Consider the following 18,922-nt stretch of genomic DNA (forward strand, 5'->3'; position numbering starts at 1 on the left):
CTCTGGGGGCCATACGTGCATGTGCAGCTGCTCCAGCTACTTTTCTATGAAGATCATACAAGCTTTGTACACAACTCACCACCTTTTACGTCAATACAATGCCATTTGCTAAAACATAGTTCTATTCATTCAGTCATTCATTATCTGTAACCCTTATCCAATTCAGTGTCACGGTGGGTCCAGAGCCTATGTGGAATCATTGGGCGCAAGGTGGGAATACACCCTGGAGGGGGTGCCAGTCCTTCACAGGGCAACACAGACACACACACACACTCACACCTACGGACACTTTTGAGTCGCCAATCCACCTACCAACGTGTGTTTTTTGGACTGTGGAAGGAAAACGGAGCACCCGGAGGAAACCCACGCAGACACAGGGAGAACACAACATAGTTCTGATATTGATCAAATTTGATTGGACCTTTACAAGTGCAGTACACAGAGCAATGCTTAGGCATATCTTACGAAGTCCCTCAACAGGTTGCATCTATAACGAAGACCGAGGAATGTGTAATGTTTTTATATCTGAATAAAGACCAGAAAATATATTCAGAGGTATACAATTTTATTCAGTGTTCCAGAAAGGCACTAAAATCAAAATGGGGGAAGCATGATGAGATTTGAGAAAGCAAACAAACAACCGATGAGACAGTTCGAGAAAACTATGTACGGCACATTCCACACAAACACACATAACATCACAGCAACACACTGCTAGCTAAATTCAGGATTAACTGAGAGAGCTCAAGAGAAACTTGTTGGTGTTGAATAAAATCTTCCTTTATAAAATGTACAGATTTCATCAATGTCCTCTTGAATGCAAATCCAAAACCAGACTAGACAACTTCACTTGTGTTTTTCACTTTCTCCTTCAACTGATACATGGAATGGAACCAGGTCTACTTCAGCAGCATGTTGTTTTTTTTTTTTTTTTGTACTTTAAATAGTTAGGGGACTCAATGTATCGTAGGCTGATCTCACATACTGAGCACAGGACACACACACACTGGGCATGTCCACTGGAATGAGATATGCTGGAGTGTTAACGGGTAAGGAAGAGGTGGTCCCTGTAAAGCCTCTTTTGAGTTGAATGCAAAACTCCCAATGCTTGTGTACTTCATTAGCGCGAGACCGCCTTCCTCTCCTCAAAGACTGGTCACAGTTCGTCTCTGTAGTAGCCGAGTTTGGCGTAAGACATCTCTTTCCGTAGCTGCATGACCTCCCAGAACATCTGTTCAGCTGAAAGAGACATACAACCAACATCACACTTTTGATTGGTGATTTATGCTCTATGTATTTTGAGATAATGATCCCTTTGAAAATAGTGTAGTTCATAGATGAATGGAAAAAAACAGACTCCATATCATTTAAGGTACAGTAACATTAGAAATATTATTTTTGCAGCTGTGCTGTGTGTGTGTGTGTGTGTGTGGCTTTCTTTCTCAACCTCAATTCCTTCTCCAAATACATGTGATACATTATAGGGTCACAGTTGCCAGAAGGTGACCAAAACCCCAGGTGTTTTCAGGCCAGCTGGGAGGTATAATCCCTTCAGCAAGCCCTGGGTCTACCCCGGGGCCTCCCCCCAGATGGTGATGCCTTGTAATCCTTCATTAACATAGAAACAGTGCGCTATAGTGTGAGGTGGACATTTTCTAGCGTTGTTCGTATACTCAAAGATAAATCTGACAAATACAGCACAATATATCCCATAGTTCAGTGCTCTTGGTTAACTGTTTGTGTGACAGAAAGAACATCCGACATTGTTTTGAAGTAAACGTGTTTAATATAACGTCTGAAACGTCCTTCAGTTGTTTTACGCTTGTTCCATACTGATACGTCTACGTAGCAAATGCAAAGTTGTGAATATTGAATAAAGAGAAGTGTTCAAATCTGGACGTTGGATCCAGGTTCCACGCCGGGGTTTTAAAATTACCAGCTGGTATGAGGCTAAACCTGGTCGGTCGGGTGCGTTAGCAGTTGCAGTTACAGGGTTATCCTTGCTGGACGTTTTACATTCCCGGACTGAATCTTGGATCCCTGTGCGGATTTGAAGACCTTTGAGATTAGTGTTTACTAAAGCAGGCTTCTCTCTGGCTCATTTGTTATTTTGCAAAAGGTGTCTCAGTAACAGCAGGTGTACGGAACGTACTGGAGATGCTACGAGTTGAATTCTGAAAGGCATGGCTTCAGTAAATTTTAATTGCCTACTTGCCTTTGAAGAGATCGTAAACAATGGTCTAGTAGCACACTGGTCAGGACTGCAGCAGTGCTGCTGTGTTAATGATTCAAATGTGCTGACTTTTCACTTATTACTTACTTCCACAGCCAGATTTATGAGGCTACTGCAGGTATGGGGAACTATGTGTGTGTGTGTGTCTGTTTGCAATCTTTGAAAGTGGCTCACCATCCTGCTGCTTCACCAGTCCTTGGTGGATATAGCGAATATAGGTGAAGAAGTTGCAGACAGAGGTGATCTAGGACAGGAAGGAAAGATTTAACACAAAGCACTAACTACAGGAAACAGATGCATACACACAGTTCATTCATACTTCAAAGCCTCGAAGGACATTGTGAGATTTTAAAACCCATTCTGAATAACTCTCAATTGGACAAGTCGCGTGAGAACTTAATAGTGGTTGTGTATGAAAGCACTCCAGGCTGAACAGAGTCTTATCAGGACAGTACGAGGTCTGGAAGTACTCACCCGGTATCGACAGAAAGGGGAGACGTAGTAGTAGTTGCTGGAGTCCCCAAACTTGATTCTGTGCTTGCATGTTTTAGTCTGGCCGCTGAGGGCACATTTTCTGTAGACAGAACAGCAAGGGTTTTTTTTTTTTCTTCAAATATACATTACTTCTGAATTTCTCAAAAGCAGCTACAACAGACACAGTGTGAAAATCAAGCAGGTTCATGGGCACTATCTTTACCTTATCCACATTCTACCAACACACGCGAACCAGTTAAGCAGCACTGCTGCTTAAATGTCTACTCCAGATACTGAGGGGAAAACGAGAAGCAGAAAAAGCTAACAGAGAAACGGGACTGCATGGGGAAAGATGAAAGGATAGAAGAAAACAGCAAGCAAAAGAGAAAGAGAGAGAGAGAGAGAGCGGGAGGGAGAACACTGGCCACTTACGTGACTATTTCAGACCTCCTGCCACTAGAGGGTGCCCATTCGAATGTACAGAACATAATAGAAGAAAGGAACAAAGAAAACAGAAATATGGAAATAAATGCTGACAGAGGCAGTGCAGCAGTCACTTCAAAGAAGGGGACGTCACGAGTTGTGATGCAATGAATGTGTGAGAGGGCAGGTAAAAGCCTGAGAGTGACTTGAGTGGTATGATTCAGTGGTCTACATTGACATACATCACAACGGTGTTCGTGGCTTTGTCTAAAGACAAATGGTTGCATTTTTTTTGAATATCCCACACATTTTGCTTCAAGCTGTCACCAACTTTTCAGCTCACCTCATTAAATGCGTAGAGTATACAGTGTACACAACACTACACTCCTATTAATAGACTGACTCAGGATTCAGAGCTGCACAGATGACAGCACTGTCTTGCTTTACTAATTTAAGTCTATTTAAAGACTTACAGGGCTCCAGGGCCCTTCTTTGCAATACTTTGTACGGAAAAGCAAGAACTGTACCCTTTTTTAAAAAAAATGTATAATAAGAAACAAGCAGATTTAGCTTTAGCTTGATTCTAGGTGCGCCAGTAAGGATCTAATATCCCTCAGAACAGTATTTTTTAACTAAACTGATATATTAGCAAGTGAAATCATCTTAAATCTAGTGAATATATCTAGTATTTCTCATTTAAATATCGTTGTTTGCTGTAACGAGGCTCTGGATCCTCTGGAGCGGCCGGGGGGCTAATCCAGCTAGCCCCCGGCCGCTCCAGAGGATCCAGAGCCTCGTTACATTAGCATATTAGTTATTTACCCTATTTCTTAGATGTTTTACATAGTGTATTCACAGAAAGTGTCTTGTTCCAGCCCCAGACTATACTTATTATGAGAAATAATTCTTAAAACAAACAAACTGATCTGCCAGTGGAATCCAGATAAAATCACTTCAATCACGTCAATAAAACGCTAGAAATAATTTCAATAATATTCTTTTCAATAATCCATAACGAGACTTTAGATATATACACAACATGTGTGATGTTTTAACTTAATATATTTTTGTAGTAAAATATAGGCATTGCCTTTGCATCAGAGTTCACAAATAATATAAGGTTATTACATTCAGAAATTCAGCCCAACTCCTATGTATTTGCTGGTGTTTGATAAATAACTACATGAATCTAGACTGTGGTGTGAAAATTGCTCAAAAGAGCTCACACCAATTACAAAGAAATACAGTTAAGCAGTGAAATTTCTTTCATAATTAAAAACACTCAACCTCTGCTGAGATGTGTTGTGAATTCAGGAGCAGAAACAGCTTTAAGTGTAGAGTTATTAATGTTTGTCTAAAACCTCCACGGGTGATTGGCAGTACTCACTTGGGCCCCCCACACTCCACAGCTGAAGCTTTAACTACAGGCAGTGGCTGAAATCCCACTGGCTCCACACTCAGCGTGTTCTGCTCTACTGCCTCTAGGATTGCTGACCCCAACTATGGACAGAGCAAATAACAAAAAGTGTAATTAATTACAGCAGGTTTCTCCAGTAAGTGCTTTGTGTCAGATTTGCTCACTGAAGCTCATTTCTATGTTTATCTTCTTATTGAATTAAGTCAAAAGTATAGTTTCAAGCTGTTTGCTTGTATTTAAAAATTATATTAATAATTCCCGAAGTTTCCCTTTCCCGAACTGTCTCTTTTAAGATATTATAAATGTTTGTTACAAATTAGGTTAGGTATAAATTAACACAAATACACTGTAAACGTAAACTACGCTATTGAACTATTCTGCAGCTGATTTTTAAAGGCTAAGCAGCAGCGATATGAAAGTGTCAAACAAATAAATACAGTGGAATTTGAGTTCCTAACTTGTGTTTATTGATAGTCAAAAAACATGTTATTTCTCACTAATTCAAGGAATAAGGTTTAAAAGACCGTCCCCCCCCCCAACGGTGTTGGGAAACTCTAATAGGCGTCTTGCCTGTGACGTAGATGGTGGACAACACTCTAGAAGCTGCACTTAATTTAATGCAAAATGAGGAAAAGGTGTGTTGTTTGTGGCTGCAATCATTCAATGTACAGTGGGACATCTGTGCACAAATGACCCAAAGATCCCAAAATATCCAGAAAATGGACTAAATTTGTCAACTTTAAACGGGCACTTTGGAAAGGACCATCCGCTCACTCCGTTATCTGTAGCTCACTTCACTGGCGCTTTTCCAACAATATGGGCATGTAAGGACACAAACGAAAGGTGTTCAAGAGCCTCTGTAACATGGAGGTAAACAGGGTAAGGACACTCACTTCGCCTGTTTTAGTTGGTGTTAGTTAACGTTAGCTTGACTCGCTAAACTCGGTGGCTCAGATTATACTCGGCTACGTAGCTGCATTACAGAGGTTTATAGTGTCGGATGAATTCGAGTTCGACTTCGATCACATTTACAAGAATAACGGTGCCTCTAAATTTGAGTTTAGCTTATTGCTAGGCTATTGTCATGAATAATGTTGGTTATTTAGCTAGATACTGTCATAACAGTCAGTCATAACGGTGTTTTACCGCGGCGTTGTTCAGCTGTTGTCCACCAGTGACGTCACGGTTGCGTTCAAGAATTTCCGTAGCGAGTTTCGGGTTTTTCCATCCATTTAATAAAATTGTCAGTTTTAAAGCAAGTTAAGCTGCTATTTTCATTTTAATTCAGACTTATATATGTTAGTAACTAAAATAATGTGAAATATTCATGGAAGTCCATTAAGTGTTGTTTAGCCTTTAATGCATTCGTACAATTTCATCACATTTAGTGCAGGTGTGAAAGAAAAGAAATATAAATTGTTATATAATTGTAATCGGATCCATCTAAATACTATTTAAGCACCTGCTGAGAAGCTGGTTAATCACTGAGTAAAATGAAAAGAAATTTAAAGCTGCATTAAATTCATAAGCTTGTCAACAAGAAAATAAAGATCAACATTTAACAGATGTGTTGTGATACACACAGAACAAATGACACACAAGGGCACATAGTTTAGTGTGCGATACACTAACAAATATCAAAACGGAGGGCGTGACGTTAAGTGAATACTCAAACTAAACTAACCAAGATGATTATTTCTGTAGGTTAATTTGTGTGAAACATCAGTAATTAATCCACCTCATTTTCCCCTTCCCCCTCACATTCTGAGCACAGTTTTCAATTATTTCTGCTTAATTATAATTGAATTCCATTACATTTCAGTGTAATAAAAGGAGTATTCAGAGTTATAAAATGATGAAGCAGCGTGTTTGTTTGCCATTCTTTCTGTATGACGCTATTCTGCTGATTCTAGGGCGGCTACCATCAATTAAAGATTTAGCTGAAGAATCAGTTCTGGGATCACAGTCATTTCTAGATATGAACAGTGAACTATAAGCTTATAAAATATAAACTAATATAGGACATCCAGTTGCATAAGCAACAACAAAATACAATAGCACATTCATGCCAAATTATACCAACATAAATTTATGGAAAGGTGGAGGACAACCAGGAACTGGACAAGTGGTTACAGACAATGAAGAAATGAATGAATGTATGAGTTCTGAATAAATGCAATGGTCAGATCTTGGTGTGGCTTCTGGTGTAAAAACCAACATGACATTTACCTACGAAATATGTGCAAACAGCCAACGTTCTCGACTGGACAGGTTCGATACGACAGCACGTTGCCAACCACAAGAGTGCAGTCTTTGTACATTACTCAATGGTCTTGCACATTACAGAGCACACACACACACACACAGACACACCTCGCTCTTGCAGAAGGTGAGGCATGGATAAATGTCCTCTCTATAAATCCGGTCAAGGAAAGAGCAGCTCCTCTCCAGAGTGGGCTCCTCCTTCCATGCCTTAAACTCGTTGAACAGAAGGGAGTCCACCTACACACACACACACACACACAACATAACAGATTAAGATGAACAGCACAAAATAAAGGGCAAAATGAGCATCCTATTAAATAGGAATAAAAAATGTAATTAAATATAATATTATATTTAATAAGCAGCCTATTAAAAGTATACAACAAAATGAACTACACATATGTTTCATTAACAATGTTAGAAACCACTATTTAAAAAAATTACTTAAAACGTGCTCCCATTCAAATACGGAACTATTTTAAATTGTTGAGTAGTTTTATACTGAACAGAAGAGCACTCGATTTTGTTTTATATTATAGCCCTGGAGTCCTAAACATGCTGTTCCTTTAGCAGTGTTATTAGGGTAGACAGCAGTGCTGGTTCCCTCTTAACAAGGGCTGTTCTGACACAGTGTTGGCAAGCCTAGTAATCACAATCCTGACAAGGAAGACCAGTGAATCTGACATAGATAAAAGGAGAGTGAGTTCTTCCTACTGCACACGTGTGGGATACACATACACATACTACAGCTTTATACCTGAACTGATATCATATCGTGCATCATGGCAAAGATGATTTTGCCTGCATATGCCATATGTATTATGTATATGCAATAACGTCCACCCTTATGCTTATATCTGGAATTCTTTAACACTTATTCTGTGGAAGTGCCTAAACGATACACTAACACTGCATTAAGAAATAACACTGTTATTGCTGATGAATTCCTTCTACAAAAATTGTTGGTGCACGTCTTCCTGGCGCATCTGTGACCAAGGCAGCAAGTCTTTGTGATGTATCAAGAGCCATGGTATCCAGGGAAATGTCAGCAGAAGGACGTAACACATCCAACAGGATTAACTGTGGACACAAGAGGAAGCTGTCTGAAAAGAATGTTCGGGTGCTAACAAGGATTGTATCCAAAAAACATCACGGCAGAATTAAATGTGCACCTCAACTCTCCTGTTTCCACCAGAACTGTCCGTCGGGAGCTCCACAGGGTCAATACACACGGCCGGGCTGCTATAGCCAAACCTTTGGTCACTCATGCCAATGACAAACGTCGGTTTCAATGGTGCAAGGAGCGCAAATCTTGGGCTGTGGACAATGTAAAACATGTATTGTTCTCTGATGAGTCCATCTTTACTGTTTTCCCCACATCCGGGAGAGTTACGGTGTGGAAAAGCCCCAAAGAAGCGTACCACACAGACTGTTGCATGCCCAGAGAGAAGCATGGGGGTGGATCAGTGATGGTTTGGGCTGCCGTATCATGGCATTCCCTTGGCCCAATACTTGTGCTAGATGGGCGCGTCACTGCCAAGGACTACTGAACCATTCTGGAGGATCCATGTGCATCCAATGGTTCAAACATTGTGTCCTGAAGGTGGTGCCGTGTATCAGGACGACAATGCACCAATACACACAGCAAGACTGGTGAAAGACTGGTTTGATGAACATGAAAGTGAAGTTGAACATCTCCCATGGCCTGCACAGTCACCAGATCTAAATATTATTGAGCCACTTTGGGGAGTTTTGGAGGAGCGAGTCAGGAAACGTTTTCCTCCACCAGCATCACGTAGTGACCTGGCCACTATCCTGCAAGAAGAATGGCTTAAAATCGCTCTGACCACTGTGCAGGACTTGTATATGTCATTCCCAAGATGAACTGACGCTGTACTGGCCGCAAAAGGAGGCCCTACACCATACTAATAAATCATTGTGGTCTAAAACCAGGTGTTTCAGTTTCATTGTCCAACTCCTCTACATGCCCCTTCCCATTTAATTATTTGGAAGTAATATTTTAAATATTTTAATAATTTCACTCACACAAACTCTACCAAAGTTGTGTACCGCTAATGTTCATGAACTAAAACACATTGCCACACCTCCCCAAGGAGTCAAAGTGGTAACTGTCCAGTTACAACCCCCTAAGACTTGAAATAAAAGGTAATGACATGCAGCTGTTGTACCCAACACAAAGCCCTCAAATTAAGGCAGAAATTATTCAACAAAACGTCATGAACTTTGTTTCTTTTTAAACAGAAACTGCTGAATACATTGCACTATAAAGGGAGCACATGCACCATGACTTATGGCCTGCACTATCCGTGTGATAAATGTTTCTGTCAAGCCTGGAGAGAGCAAAGTGAATAGATTTTTCCTGCCTCTTTGCAGTCGCGTACTATGGGCTGAGGCAGGCTGAGCTCCTGCTGGCTGCCGAGGATGGCGCTGCTGGTGCTCTTGTTGCGTGCATGCCCTTTCTTGAATGGGGCCTTAGAACCAGACGGGAGTTCCTTGCACGGTGAAGTGGGAGAGGTGGACAGAACCAGGGTCTTCAAAGCGGCCACTTCGGCCTGAAGAACATCAATCTGCATGCAGGGAGGCAAATAGTGGAAAAAAGAAAGATAGAGATGGTTACAATTTTTTATTGCTGCGTTCATAGGTTGCTTATTCATAGCTGTTATTTAGGTTATTCAAAGTGATGCGCATTTGTTGATGTTCAAAATGTAAAAATATACACCCACAATTTATATAATAAGCTAATATTATAGGCATTGGAGCTGTGGATATGCATTCTCTGGATGGACAGGGCATCACTGAATATGTTTGGGATGACATGGAGTGCCATTTGTGATCCAGAACATCAGTATCTGAGGTTTCCACTAACAGTGGGAAATACTGCACATATGGTGAAAGTTCAATCTGAGTAGATGTGATCTGCAGCATTAATTATTAATCAGCGAGAGAGTTTTAGCAACAGCAGAGTGTTAACATGTAGGATACCATAGCCCCGGCAGTGCTTAAGAACCACAAAAGAAATCAACAAACATTATACAACAAAATTAATCATATTCCGGTTGAATAATCACACAAATGTGAAAGAACATACATTTGAATACTGTGCCTTTAATGTGAACATCAGGACACACGTGCTTATGTTTAATTAAATATAATCAATTTATTCCTGCCATATTAAACTTACAGAGCCCACTGCCAAAACTATGTGGGAACTCAGCTGCAGCAGTTGTTTGAAATATCTGAACATCCACATTACCCATACCCAAAGGCACAACAGCTGTTCTCAAAATATGACAAACACAAAACAAACACACCATTACTCATGCCATTTTTACACTGAAAAAACAATCCGCCAGTCCTTCCAAATGTGTTAACTTCAGAACTTGGCCTTTCAGTGTGTGCCCAGGCATCCAGCAAAATAAATAAATAAATATAAAATTGGCAGAAAACTGCAAGATGGAGGTCTGTCACTTCAAATAAATGGTGGATATTAGCAGCATATTCTGTGGTCTGAGGAAAGTAAGACAATCTTTCATTGGCTGAATAAATAAATGAGGTTCAGCAATTTTGGAGTGGCCCTGACCAAAAGTGTCATAGTTATTGCACAGTGACAACCCTGAGAAATGGGTCAGTACTGAGCTGTACAAATTCAGCAGGAGCGATGACTTTTCCTGGCATCGTTACTACAAGGGTGTGCATCAACATCCTGAATGAGAAGATGATTCTCACAAGTTACATGTCAAAAAAAGGAACAGCATGGATTCTGAACATAGAAACAACAAAACATTATCAATGAATGTGGAAACCATAACATGTTCAGGTCTGCCGCCACCTTTACTGAATTGTATAGAACACCTTTAGAGAACCTTAAGGCAGTCACTGAGTAAAACCAATCCAGCACAAACATACATTATTCATTCATTATCTGTAACGCTTATCCAGTTCAGGGTCGCGGTGGGTCCAGAGCCTACCTGGAATCATTGGGCGCAAGGCGGGAACACACCCTGGAGGGGGCGCCAGTCCTTCACAGGGCCACACACACACATTCACACATTCACTCACACACTGACATCTATGGACACTTTTGAGTCATCAATCCACCTACCAATGTGTGTTTTTGGACTGTGGGAGGAAACCGGAGCACCCGGAGGAAACCCACGCAGACACAGGGAGAACACACCAACTCCTCACAGACAGTCACCCGGAGGAAACCCACGCAGACACAGGGAGAATACACCACACTCCTCACAGACAGTCACCCGGAGGAAACCCATGCAGACACAGGGAGAACACACCAACTCCTCACAGACAGTCACCCGGAGGAAACCCACGCAGACACAGGGAGAACACACCAACTCCTCACAGATAGTCACTCGGAGGAAACCCACGCAGACACAGGGAAAACACAGCACGCTCTTCACAGACAGTCACCCGGAGCGGGAATCGAACCCAGGTAGGCTCCTCCAGGCCCCTGGAGTTGTGTGACTGCGACACTACCTGCTGCGCCACCGTGCCGCCCCCCAGCACAAACAATAGGAATAAAATCATTTGTAGAGAATAGCTCTACTTGAATATAGATATGGAAAAGGGAGGGGTAGAATAGGACACAGAATTAAATTCAGAAAAGAAAGGACAACAAAATTAACCAGAGGATTTAATATGAAAAACGTCATAAAACAGAACAATCCCTCATGGACATTTAAATGCCATCGAAGGCTAGAGAATACAAGCAGGTTTTAAGCTGGGGTTTAAAAGCTGATATGGATGATGCAGACCATAAACCTTTAACATTGGGATAAACATTTAATGGGTGAAATTTCACTTCTGATTAACTCTAAACATGAAAAATCCAGACTAACTCCTAACTAGGGGCAGCCTTGGCCTAATGGTTAGAGTACCGTGCTTGGTACCAGAGGGTTGCCAGCTCCAGGATCAGCAGGAACATCCATGGCTGAAGTGCCCTTGAGCAAGGCACTGAACTCCCAAATGCTCCCCGGGCGCCAGGGATGGCTGCCCGCTGCTCTGGGTATATGTTCACAACCCCTAGTGCACTAGTGTGTGTGTGTTCACTGCCACAGATGGGTTAAATGGGTTAAATTTCATTGCACATTGGAATATGATGAATAATTGCACATAATCATTATTATGTTTATAATCTAATAACACAGACTATGGCATCCTTCATGGTAACATTAAGAAAATTCAGTTACTACACACATTAACTGTACATCAATACAAAGAACAGTCTAGGATCACCCAAGTTAACAGTTTGCCGCCATTTTTCTCACCTTCCCATGGGCTTCCTTCAGTTGCTTCTCTGCAGTGGCCTGTTTGACATTCGCTTCTCGCACCATCTTATGAGCCTCCTGTCAAGACAACATTTCCATTAGACTTGGACCAGTCCTACAATGCTTTTCAGTATGTTCTCATCACTTCGCACAATTCCCTACACCAAAAGCCACCTTAAATCACAGCAAGTCTGCAGCAGAGCACACTGTAAAAGAAGCATGTTTGTTGAAGTGTCTACAAACAAAAGCTTAAATGCAGGAAAATTAGGGAGCAATGGAGAATGCAGAGAGAGAAGTACAATAGGGGGAAATGTACATGAAGCCACCCACCATGAAAAATTCAAGAAAGAAACACTCAAGAAAGAAAAGAGAGAATTACTTGAGCAGCTGCTCAGCACATCGACGCTAAGGACCGCTGTATTATCTTGTAACTAGGCATCTAAGGTCTCTGCATGCAGACTTTGGAATTACATGCTGTCACCACCTTCTGTTATCAAAACACGCCTTTGATCAAACTAACTTGACTGTAATTGCCTGCGCGCTAGCCGTTCTTTACCGCCACCCATTAGTCAGACAAGTGTTTTCTGCATCACATCTCAAGACAGCATTTGTGCCATATCCATTTAGATCTCACATCTCAAAATACAATGTGGAGAGGAAAATGGGCATCAGTTAACTGAAATACTTAGCAACTTGTGATCAGAAAAGGAACTACAAAGAAAGCAAGCTGTAGATGTGCCGTGCAGCTGACAAGAAGCTCTAGATTGAGTATGACAGAACCAAGATGCCCAAATGCCCACTGAAGCATTCAAAATATGCCAGGGGCTGTAAGATTTTTTTTGAAGTTGGGTTGGGAGGTGGGAGGAGAAGAAACTAAACAAACAAAAACAAACCTCAAACAGGCTAGCAGTGAGTTCCTCCAGCTCCTGCCCCAGCTGATCCCTGACTTTAGAAAGTCTCTCACACTCCTCGTCTTTTAATTTAAGTTCCTTCAGGCAACATACCATGAAATGAACAAAAAGAAAATGGAAAAAAAATGAATGAATGAATGAACAGAAAAGGGGGCAGGAACACATGTTTGCTTTTTTCCTGTTCAGTGGCTTAAATAATAAAATGACAAAAAAAAGGTTGGACTATGTGACCAAGCTTTTTAAGGAGCATTGGATATTGCAAGGAAATATAAGGTAAATATGCTAAAGAATTCCTAAGTCTAGGATTCCCTAAAGAGTCCCTAAAGTCGCAAATCACGTCATATAACTGGTAAACTACAGTGTGCTTTACTATGTCCAGACAGAACAACTGACTGAATACAAATGGCAAGGAATGAGGAAAGACTAGAGACATGTTTCATAAAGAAATAGTTCATGTTTATCCAGCTATCTTTAAGCTGATATTATGTAACCTTAGATTTTCTGTCTCGAGGCAGATCACTTTTTTCAGGCTACATTTTTATTCTGCAAATCTAACTTGCCTCAGGACAGGTTTAGTTTCAGTTTTTAGATCACGAACAGCTCTTTCATCATGAGGAACAGTTGTCACCAAATGCCAAAAAACCAGTTGTAGGTACATCATTGTATATACTTCATAAATATACATAGTATGAGTTCTACACCTGTGTTTGAAAAATAAGCCTCTTGACTCATGGGTATTCATCAAACATGTCACGCTCTCATGTGCACAGATGTATTTGTTAGGTTTTGTGAAGCTGAAACTTTGTGATTCAGTAAACAACAACAACAATAAACTACACACTGAAAGTCTGACATTCATTCTGTGCCTGTCTTCGCACGCCAAGACAGTCTGGAAATCACTGGCTGCACAGATAGGATAATTAAGTTAGGATAATATAGGGTGACCAGACGTCCTCTTTTACCCGGTCATGTTCTCTTTTTTAGACTTAAAAAATGTCCGGGCGGAATTTCACAAACGTCCGGGATTTTGTTTTTCTAGAGCTTACATAGAACTTCGAGAAGCGTTTCGTTCACAAACAAGTCCCGCCCTCCCCTACTCCGATTGGTTCGCTTGAGTGAGAAGAGGGAGTGGTGAAGTAGCCTAAAATCTTCAGATTGGACGGTCTGACTGTAGAGCTACCGTTATTGGTCGATAACCTTCTCTGTAAACATTAAATTGGTCAGTGAGTCGTGTCCTCTTTTTCACCATCTCAGATCTGGTCACCCTAGATAATATATTCAGACACTCACACACACTCATCTTGTCCTGCTCTCAGTTTTACAAACTTACAATGACCACAACATAAGCTGTGTCCGAAACTGTTCCCAATGCACTACATAGTGCACTATTTTGGTGTTCCACCATTTTCTAGTAGTGTCCGAAAAATGGACAGTTTACAGTGCACTCAACAACCCCACAATTCACCACAAATGGTAGGGTTCAACCCAAGTACACTAGCTCACCCTAGTGAACAGCAGATACCCACAAGGCACTGCGCTTTTTGGTAAAAACCCACAAGAGTTAGTGTCCAAAACTGTTTAGTACCCTCCTGAATTCAGTTCCGTATAATAGTGTACTGTATAGTGAGTAGTATAGGGAATAGTCAATAGGGAGACATTTCGTACACAGCGCTACTCAGAGCAAAATGTCCCATTACATAGAATGCAATTTCTTTATATCCTACAATTTTAGGCAATTTATAAGTTTATTTACAGTCCAAATTAAAGATAAGAATAAATGCATCCTTTTTATGTATTTCATATATTTACACAGTATTAATTCTCTACCTGTTTTTGAAAAATAAGCCACTGGACTCATTTTTAAAACTATGGATATTCACAAACATCACTCATAAACATCATGTGGCATATACATATACAGTACTGTGCAAATGTTTAGGCACATGCAAAAAATGTTGGAAAGTAAAGATGACTTCAAAAATAATGGAATTAATTCTTTATTACTTGAAAGAAAAAGACAACAACGGGCAGTAAACATTAATAAACGAAAGAATGTCAGCATTATATGTGAGGACCATGGATGTCATTAGACCAGTTTCTATAGCAACCCAAAAATCTTTCATTTCAACTACAGTTCTCTCGGTCTCCATATTAATAATGAAATGAAACTTGGGCACACTAGGACCTGGGGTATGGAGAGAGATTAGTCTCAAAATACTTTGCAAATGCGCAAATGTTAATCCACAAATTAAACACAAGTCACAAATATGTTTCACTGTTTCACAAATGAATAAATCTGTCTCACGGTCTGCAGTTTGTACAAATACAGTTACATTCATAAATACGTGTTTTTGTTTTTCATCGATATATTATACGTTTATGCAAAAATAAATACATTTGTTTACATTTACATTGCAAATACTTTTAAAATCAAAGTCTCGAATTTAAAATGTATTTGTAAATGATTGAATCTGCGTTTGTCGATCAAGTCGCTCACATGTTTTTGATGACGTGCATTTGTTCATTTCCTCTCGTGGGTTTTTGAGACTTTCCTTTCGCATTTCACCCGATCCACATACAAATGCATCCTGATCCACAAATGTGGCCAGCAGGCGAACAAGCCACTGCTATAAACTTAGACAAATAAGATTTACTTTCACTTCAAATCTTATTGTAATTAATTAACTATTTAAAATAAAAGTTATTTTAAACTCGTAATAGAGTAGTTGCAAAATCCATGGACAGGTTATGCTTTGAAATTGTTCGAAAAGGCTCCTGAAAATGTTCATGCATTAAACACTGCAGTATTTAGGGCAGACTGAAATGATGTTTATGTTCTTTCCTGGTGTTATGACTTGTGTATTTTACAGATACCTGTTTTTTATATTATTTATTTTTACCTATAGAAGGATATTCGAGTTTTTAGTTTTTGTACGCAGCACCTTGAGGCTTTGTTAAAATATGTACTTCATCAAACTAATTTGCTGCTATGAGGCAATTACCCCAGACCCCCCTGGATAAAGCTTAGCTCCTCTAATCATTAATCTCTAGTGATGGGTCTGGTGTCGACCATTTGGGTTTTTTGTCTTTCTTAAATATTACTCCTAGGTACAGTTTAAACAGATTTTTAAAGAAATACGATGGTAGTTTTACTCAGTGTCTTTGAGAATCTGCCACTTCTTTTAAGAAGCTGGATTGTCACACTTCTTTTTTCATGCAAAAACTCAGGAGCCTTTATTATGACTTTTTTATTGAATGTAAACTCTTTTTAAATAAGTTGCTTTCTTTACAGACTCACGATTAATATATTTTTGTAACATTATTATTATCAAAGTAAATCCAAAAATGTTTTTGTACTGATTCAATAATGCAGAATTCTTAAAAATAAATATCTATAACTGAATTTGTACTAAAAAAATAGGTTCCCAAAAACCTTTGCACAGTATTGTATATAATTATGTTTGCATTGTTAAACCATTGTTTCTGGGAGACCTTGTCTTGATTGTCTGCGCTGTAAAGAAGATTACAGACCTCTCCTCCATATCCTTATGGCTCCCATATTCAACCCTCTCCATTTTTTCCTTTCAATCCCTCTTTATTTTATGTCTACAAGCAACTATTTGTAATTAAACTATTTGTTAGGCAACAATGTCATTATTCTAGCAAAATTCTGTTGAAAACACCTGAACGATTTAAGTAGGTGCAGTAGCTCAGCTGTTTGTCTAAATTAGCAGAGGGGGTTGGGGATATGGCAGAGAAGGCCGGCATTCTGTCTTTACTGAATAGATCTTTCTTTTGCTGCTGGTCAGGGACAACAGCTTGAGTCTTTATCATGTGCAGTTCCCATCTGCTCATTACTGTAATGGACACTTGAAACTGGACACTAGTGCTTATATAGCCAACTGGGAGAAGCTGTTTTCCTCTGCAGACACTGACTGGGCAGAAATGCATGTCGAAGTAAATCTACATAGAATGCAAAAATGCCCCTTGTGTACAAAATAGTATGAAATGTAAAGAAATATGTGAGCAGTACTGTATTTTCTCGCATCTTTCCAAATTTTATAAATAGGTTGCAGGGTATTTTAAACCCTTTTACAAAACACAACATTTCTAGGCTCTTGGTGCAACTAAATACAAATTTACATTATCACCATATGCTCACGTTATGATGGCTCACTGTGAACCATGGTTGTTGGAATTTGTAAAATTGGTTATATAGATGTAGACATTCAACCAGAGGGGCTTGAACGTTATCATGTAACAACAGCAGGCAAATGTAGAGCTAGTTTTTAATCGCTAAGGAGGACAGTAATATACTAAAAAGAATTCCTGCAGCTATAGTGGGGTGTATAAAACCTCAGTCTACTCTGTGCACTATAGTGGTGTTACCTACACACTGATCACAACTACTACAGCAAAGAAGAACAATAAGGGGCTGGTTATGAACTAGTAGTGAACCAAGTAGTGTCATATCAATATCATCCACAATAATATTTAATGTTATTATGTGCTAGTGTCAGTATCAGAGAATAAAGAATATTAATGCCATAAAGAGAATATAATAATATTAATTATTTCAAGTGACATTTATCTGTGTATGATCATTTTATTACTTGTAGGAAAAATGAGGGTGGACAAGACCAGCAATGATGTCTATAAATAAGCTTTAATTAAGCAAAGCGACTACTTTTAGCACTAAATCAATTCAATGTGAACATATCCGAGTCTTTCTGGCACACTACTTTTACCAAAGTGAAAAATAGATGCCGGTGTATTGCTTTTAGAAAATGAACATATGAGATTTGCAGAGAAACTGAAACTGCAATTTCAGCTTAAGTACAGCGTAACTTGTTAAGTTCATTTGGGCCAGTGGACCCACTGACATGCTGGGTAGGAATAAATTAGAAGTCTCTGGACCATTCAATGACTATATTTATTCTTGCATTGTTTTTAAAGTAATGTAAAACATTCCAAAAGCCAATTCCATTCCAAAAATTACAGCTTTTGTAGTCATGCTGTTGGTTCTCCACATTATTGTTCATGGTGTGCACTCTCACATTCATTACTGCTTTGCGAAAGGCCTAAACCATTTCTACCGCTGGGTGTGAAATTGTTAGCAGGGTTTGCCCACTGACTACTGGCTCAACAAGTTCAGTTCTGTTTACATTTACCACAGCTGTAACACGTGCTGGAGGCTAGGCTGTTTGGGTACACTGGTTTATTACTCAGCAATTGCAGTCAGCATTAAAGGCGACGTTCACGATTTTAATGAAAAACTAAAATTAACATTTTTTTCAAAATTCTGAGAATAATCCCTAACCATTTGCTAGCTCTCCAGTCGAGCTTGAACTTGATCTGACATATTTATGAAGCCAAAGTGTCTGTAAATGGTTAAAAAAAATCCAAAGTATCTCAGTCCGGTATTATCTTTCTTTGCCCTCTGCAGTAAAGCAACATTTCACAGATTTAAGTGCTAAAAAACTAAAGAACTCGAGGACCAAATGAGTTTCTGTGGTAATTTAAAGAGTGAATAAAAACTTATTTTTCAGCCACGTACAAACAACAGTCGTCTTTTCCCCGTAATCATACTGTTCCACCTTAAAAAGCAGCTTCTGAACGTAAACAAACCTGAGAAGAGCATTTCCCCACAACTGTAGAGTTCCCCTTTAATCATGCAGTCAAATATATCTGAAAACAAACAATGATTTTTACCCCCAAGTAGCAGGCCAACATAATTTATATCTCCTGCAAGTTAAGGCAGGCAGTTTCAGTTACATGTTTTATTTACTGAAAGACTGTATCTTAAGGAATGTGTATTTTCAAATGGACAGATTTGCAAAAAAATGAAAATAGCTAAAAATCTGAAAAAATGTGTATATTTGGCTAAAACAGG

General features: G+C 39.6%; 1 protein-coding gene across 5 annotated transcripts in view; it reads right to left on the reverse strand.

Annotated features, from left to right (window-relative positions):
• Positions 1-558: 558 nt before the first annotated feature.
• rab3ip (RAB3A interacting protein (rabin3)) overlaps positions 559-18,922 on the reverse strand; it is a 28,777-nt gene continuing 10,413 nt past the window's right edge. For 4 of the 5 annotated variants that reach the window (XM_066669558.1, XM_066669557.1, XM_066669559.1 and 1 more), the window contains exons 5-12: positions 13,012-13,107; positions 12,119-12,196; positions 9,197-9,400; positions 6,921-7,049; positions 4,518-4,630; positions 2,708-2,807; positions 2,408-2,477; positions 559-1,239 (exon numbers count right to left, since the gene is read on the reverse strand). In XM_066669558.1, coding sequence (XP_066525655.1) covers positions 1,157-1,239; positions 2,408-2,477; positions 2,708-2,807; positions 4,518-4,630; positions 6,921-7,049; positions 9,197-9,400; positions 12,119-12,196; positions 13,012-13,107 — 873 coding nt within the window. In that variant the 3' untranslated portion in view covers positions 559-1,156. The remainder of the gene's footprint in view (positions 1,240-2,407; positions 2,478-2,707; positions 2,808-4,517; positions 4,631-6,920; positions 7,050-9,196; positions 9,401-12,118; positions 12,197-13,011; positions 13,108-18,922) is intronic. The other variant, XM_066669561.1, reaches the window with a different exon arrangement.

This window comes from Hoplias malabaricus, chromosome 4 (genome assembly GCF_029633855.1).
Source record: "Hoplias malabaricus isolate fHopMal1 chromosome 4, fHopMal1.hap1, whole genome shotgun sequence".
In the NCBI taxonomy this organism is placed as follows: domain Eukaryota; kingdom Metazoa; phylum Chordata; class Actinopteri; order Characiformes; family Erythrinidae; genus Hoplias; species Hoplias malabaricus.